Below are 6,372 nucleotides of genomic sequence, written 5' to 3' on the forward strand. Positions count from 1 at the left end.
AAGGTAATAACACTATAATATGCAAGACAGACCCACCAGGAGTAAAAACAAACAATTATTTTACTCTCATAATATTTAGTGAAAACTTCAACCAATAAAATTCTTCGGACCGAAGGACCTTATTGGCCGACAGACCTGTCTGTTTGCTGCATGGATATATAAGGTTTTCCGTCTGCTTCTTGTGGCGCATTCGGGCCCGCGTCATCAAGGCGCGTCCTCAACTAGAGGGTTTGTTTTGATTCCACGGCAGACAGTAGCGAGTAGCGACCGTAGCGACTGACGATGGCAGACCAAAGTGGTCCACGGCGTACTGAAACTGCACCATTCAGTCCGATTAGGGGACTCATCTCGGACTCAGACTAAAAGAGTTACCCTCCTCTGGAGCCTCAGGAAGACCTCCAGACTGTCGGCCACCAACTGCACCATTCAGTCCGATTAGGGGACTCATCTCGGACTCGAACTCACAGAGTTACCCTCCTCTGGAGCCTCAGGAAGACCTCCAGACTGTTGGCCACCAACTGCACCATTCAGTCCGACAAGGGGACCCGATTCGGCCTCAGAAGCCAAGTGGTCCCGCTCCCCTGGATGATTCTCAGGACCTCCAGACCGTTGGCAACCAACCGCACCACTCAGTCCGATTAGGGGACCCGTTTCGGACTCAGACGCGACGTTGTCCTGCTACTCTGGAGCTCCAGGAAGCCCTCCAGACCGTTGGCACCCAACCGCACCACTCAGTCAGATTACGGGACCCATTTCGGACTCAGACGCGACGTTGTCCCGCTACTCTGGAGCACCAGGAAGACCTCCAGACCGTTGGCACCCAACCGCCACACTCTGTCCGATTACGGGACCCATTTCGGACTCAGACGCGACGTTGTCCCGCTACTCTGGAGCTCCAGGAAGACATCCAGACCGTTTGCAACCAACCGCCACACTCAGTCCGATTACGGGACCCATTTCGGACTCAGACGCGACGTTGTCCCGCTACTCTGGAGCTCCAGGAAGACCTCCAGACCGTTGGCAACCAACCGCACCACTCAGTCAGATTACGGGACCCATTTCGGACTCAGACGCGACGTTGTCCCGCTACTCTGGAGATCCAGGAAGACCTCCAGACCGTTGGCACCCAACCGCACCACTCAGTCCGATTACGGGACCCATTTCGGACTCAGACGCGACGTTGTCCCGCTACTCTGGAGCACCAGGAAGACCTCCAGACCGTTGGCACCCAACCGCCACACTCAGTCCGATTACGGGACCCATTTTGGACTCAGACGCGACGTTGTCCCGCTACTCTGGAGCTCCAGGAAGACCTCCAGACCGTTGGCACCCAACCGCACCACTCAGTCCGATTACGGGACCCATTTCGGACTCAGACGCGACGTTGTCCTGCTACTCTGGAGCTCCAGGAAGACCTCCAGACCGTTGGCACCCAACCGCACCACTCAGTCCGATTACGGGACCCATTTCGGACTCAGACGCGACGTTGTCCTGCTACTCTGGAGCACCAGGAAGACCTCCAGGCCGCTGGCACCCAACCGCCACACTCAGTCCGATTACGGGACCCATTTCGGACTCAGACGCGACGTTGTCCCGCTACTCTGGAGCTCCAGGAAGACATCCAGACCGTTTGCAACCAACCGCCACACTCAGTCCGATTACGGGACCCATTTCGGACTCAGACGCGACGTTGTCCCGCTACTTTGGAGCTCCAGGAAGACCGCCGGACCGTTGGCACCCAACCGCACCACTCAGTCAGATTACGGGACCCATTTCGGACTCAGACGCGACGTTGTCCCGCTACTCTGGAGCTCCAGGAAGACCTCCAGACCGTTGGCACCCAACCGCACCACTCAGTCCGATTACGGGACCCATTTCGGACTCAGACGCGACGTTGTCCCGCTACTCTGGAGCACCAGGAAGACCTCCAGACCGTTGGCAACCAACCGCCACACTCACTCCGCATTTCTCAAACAAAATCGGCATAGGAAAAGCAGTCTTAGTCCTGTCGCTGGCGTAAGACAACGGCTGCTGTTCGAAGACTAGGGTGCACTGGTGTAGAAAACGGCCTAACTCCCCCGCATACCTGACCGGAGTAGGAACTGGCTGGGTGAGGAAAAGGGTGCCGCAGCAGGGAAGTCCGACGCGGAGGAGACTGCCGGTCCATGGATCGAGCCGGGAGTGGCTAAGGAGGAGACCTGGGAACCAATCTGCTCCATACGGGCTCCCAGCTCCGTCATGCCAACTCCTGTAATGCGGCGTCGTGTTGACCGATCCTCGTGCCCTGCGAGGATAGCGCCTGCCGAACCTTGTCTGACTCCGCGGGGTCCATGTTGGCCAGATTATTCTGTTACGGTTGGTGAAAAGGTTGGTTAGGACCCAGGATGCAGAGACAGAGACAGTACGGACAATCCACGGTTTATTCTCAGTAAAGGAGAACTCAAAAGATAACCAGCGGGCAAGGCGAAGACAGGAGCGGGTAGGCGTAGCTGGCGGAGGCACCGGAGAGTGTTGCGGTCCGGGGGTAGTCCACTGGCGAGGAACTGGCGAAAGGATAACACGACGTTTAGGAATCACAGAATCAGGTTAGGGAATCGAAGGTCAATGTACACACATCAGCCAAAATACCGAATGCGACGGAATAATCTGGTGCCGACGAGAAGTCCCCGCCAGGCTTAAGAAGGCGTGTGATTAGTTGATGAGGTCCAGGTGTGCCACGTTGCGGTGCCCCGCTCCGCTCGCCACGCCCCTCACCTGTCTAAGAACCAATGCCTGGGGTGCAAATCATAGAGCAATCGCGACAGTAAGGTCTGTTAAATCTGTGTTCTGGACATGTATTATTATTATTATTATACTGTGCATTATGCCAATGATATTGCAACACTTTTGCGCTGCCGTTTATTTACAAACACAGTGCCAGGAAAAGATTATCGGTTATTTTCTATATGTATTTGTATATTATTATGCATGAGTAATATTTGAATCATCATATAATACTGACACATTGTATGGCTCAGATTCATTTATGTTTATTTTGTATTGCTATTTTAGTACATGAGACATGTTCACAGGCACACCATGAAGGACACACACACACACACATACAAACACACACACACACTGTGGTAACCCGGTCCTTGGAGGGTCGGGTTCCAGGAACGAATCAAACAGGGTACAGGGTTTAAAGCCGTTTGCGGCGTTTATTGCAAAAGACTATTCCGGTACACATGGAACACAATCATTCCATCCTATAGGGTCTCTGTGAGCCTCTATCTCTGCGTCGCTGCCGTGCTTCCCTCCTGTCTGTCCTCGACCTCCTTTTAACATGGCTCCTCTGCCACCGGCCAGGTGTCCCCCAATCACACTGATTGGGGAGGCGAAAGGGCTGCTCTCGGTCGCCGTCTGGTGGGTGACGGCGGTACACGCCGTCTACCACTGTACCTCGGCCCCGCCCGGGCCGAGGTTTAAGGGGCGGGATGCCACAACACACACACACACACACACACACACACACACACACACACACACACACACACACACACACACACACACGCACACACACACACACACACACACACACACACACACACACACACACACACACACACACACACACACAAACAGACATTGGCTAAAATATTATGCACACCCAGTCCCCTCTCTCCCTAGTCCTGTTGTGTATGTATCTTGTGAATGACTTGGTTGTTGTGTGTTAGACGTAAAGGGATATACTTTGGGCGATCCCCATGTATTGTTGTGAAGAGGTTCCCCTGCTTACCAACACACAGGCTCGCAGATTTTTTAAATCAGGCTCCCAACATGGCCATTAATTGTACTACCTAAGTTCACCTTTTGACCGGCCAGCAGCTTCACTGTCAGAGAGGCTCACCAGGGCCTCTGGTCTTTGCCCAGGTCCTCTGTCGGTTATCAGGACTGCATAGGGCCAAACACCGCATTACAAACACTGCCCATTTCAGCAGTGGTTTGTTAAGCTGCAGCCAAGTACTGATATCTACGATAGTAGATGCTATACATATATATTTATACTATACCTATATATTACCTAGCTATTTTTGATGCACCAGTCTTGGTTTTCCCCTGTCCAATGAAATTTTTTTATCTAGTAATCCTCAAGCATTACTGATCAATATTGAAAATGTGCAATGTCTTTTTTTTATGTACCCATTAGTTTGTATACATTATTTCTTAGTTATTGTACATGACTAATAATATTTAATAAGACGGTGCTGTATTCAGACTGGGCAGTTTCATAAAGTAACAAATAAATGCATATATCTACAGAGATTTACCTGAAAGGAAGGTGTTTTAATGTATTTTGACATAATATATCAGTTTTTCCACTGTTTAGTGAACATTTATCCTTGATGTTATTTGTGGAACAGCCATTTACCTTATCCATCTGGAAACTTTGCTTCCAGACTTTTTACCAAAGTTTTCCATTTTTCTATTTACACTGACAAAAAGGAGGCCACAAAACAAATTCACCCCACCCTAACATTCAATAATCCATTCAGGCAGCAAAGATTTCTTCAGGACCTTAAAACCTATAGAATTCAATCTGGCAAATCAGGAGAAGCTTTGTTACAAAAACCAAACACAGCATAATATTTGAAAATGACAAATAACCTTCGGTCCCTGAGGCCATAAACAAGGGAACTTAGACATCTCGGGGCAAGAGTAAACACTATGTAATTGATGTATCTTACATTAATAAATAGAATAAGATCAATCTGCACCACAGCAGCTTCAACCAAAGGGCACCACAGCCCAGTAAGGCAGAGAAGGAGCTGAAAGCCATGAAGGAGCACCGTTCTGAGTCCCTTCCCTGAGGATTTCTTAGTCTCTCCTGATGCTTTCCTGGCTGCTTTTAAGATTTGAACATAACAGAACATAACGATGACAAACATGATGACAAAGTATAACTGAATTATGGCCGACCAGTAATGACTCTGCCATCTGTGAATGATGAGCATTTCAACCGTGCACACCGAATCCTCTGATAACATTTTGACAGGCACTGAGGCCGAGTAGATCAAGAGAGAGATGCTGATGGGTAAGAGGCTGATAGCGTTGACTATCAGAATATAGTGCAGAGCGTTGCGCGGGGTACATAAGGCCCCGTGCTGCATAGGCATGCAGATGGCCACATAACGCTCCAGAGTCATCAATGTCAGAGTTAAAGGAAATATTAAATTGTATGCAGTCCCCACTATTAGGAAGAGAATACAGAGCCAAATTTGCATGACAATTCGATAAAACGACAATAGTAGCAGAACGTCGGTCACCATTAGGTACAGGCAGTCCGACATCAGGGTATAGGCAAAGAAGATGTAGCGCATGCTGGAGCGGAAAACGTCCTTCTTGAAGAAGGTTGTGAGGAGCAGACAGTTGAGGTACAGAAAAATTGCAATCAGAACCTGTACAATTATGACCTTGTGAGAGATCTGTTTCAATGACCCTAACCCTCCAGATTGTGTTGAGTTGTTATAAGCCATGTTAACATAGAAGTGGCTGGTTTATACACATTTATATGTATCTTTTGTATCTAATTACCAATTCCGGCACCATTATCTAAACATCCTTTTTGGTCATGGACTGAAATTGTAAATTATGTTAAAAACAAGATGTTTGCGAGTCCACTTAAAATTACTCGAGGAAGTTGTGGCCCAGGTGGGTCAAGAAAGGTTAAACAGTTCCAGAAAACCAAAGTGACACAGGATTTGCCTTTTTTCATGCACACCTAGTGTTCTGAGATTACACAACGCAATGCGATACATAAATACAACCCAATGAATAGAGAGGAACAGCCAATGCCGTCATACCTTCTAAGTTGCTTTTCATTGGCTATTTAAATTTAGATGTTGTTATGGGTGGTTCAGTTGAGCACATAGAACTTCACTGGACATTCTTATCCATCTACTTATAATCACTACTTCCTGTTTTCTTCACTTCAGTGGAGGTGGGGTATTCTCTTCTTTAGGGTTATCAGGTGGGCCCCCTCCAGACTTAAGGCTCAGTTATTGTTAGAGATGCTCCAATTGATCCGACACCGATCATGATCCGCAGATGTTCGCTAAAATTAGCATGATCGGAGAACACCCAAAGAGCCGATCAAACATGTGACGTAAATTACTCACGCAACATCCCCCTCCCCCCTGCATGCGCAGATCAAAGCGGAACTTGCTTAATCTTATTTGGTAACCGGTGATCGGGCCCAAAAATGCTGATCGGCGCTCCAGTTATTGTTCCAACTCGACGCCACCTAATGATCACGCAGACGCTTCGATGCAGTCCTGAACCTGTTTTGGTTTCTGTGTCAAGTTTTAGTGAGCAAACCAATCACAGCCGTTG

The 6,372-nt window shown here is 48.8% G+C and overlaps 1 protein-coding gene across 1 annotated transcript; it reads right to left on the reverse strand.

Annotated features, from left to right (window-relative positions):
- Positions 1–4,574: 4,574 nt before the first annotated feature.
- Positions 4,575–5,626, reverse strand: LOC132475036 (odorant receptor 131-2-like). The gene has a single exon (XM_060075998.1). It carries the CDS (start codon positions 5,514–5,516, stop codon positions 4,575–4,577), a length of 942 nt encoding a protein of 313 aa, XP_059931981.1. The 5' UTR covers positions 5,517–5,626.
- Positions 5,627–6,372: the final 746 nt, after the last annotated feature.

This window comes from Gadus macrocephalus, chromosome 16 (assembly GCF_031168955.1).
Source record: "Gadus macrocephalus chromosome 16, ASM3116895v1".
Lineage (NCBI taxonomy): Eukaryota > Metazoa > Chordata > Actinopteri > Gadiformes > Gadidae > Gadus > Gadus macrocephalus.

Bases quoted from the DNA above. Each gene is read 5' to 3' on its own strand.
- LOC132475036 (XM_060075998.1), bottom strand. From the start codon at position 5,516: ATGGCTTATAACAACTCAACACAATCTGGAGGGTTAGGGTCATTGAAA.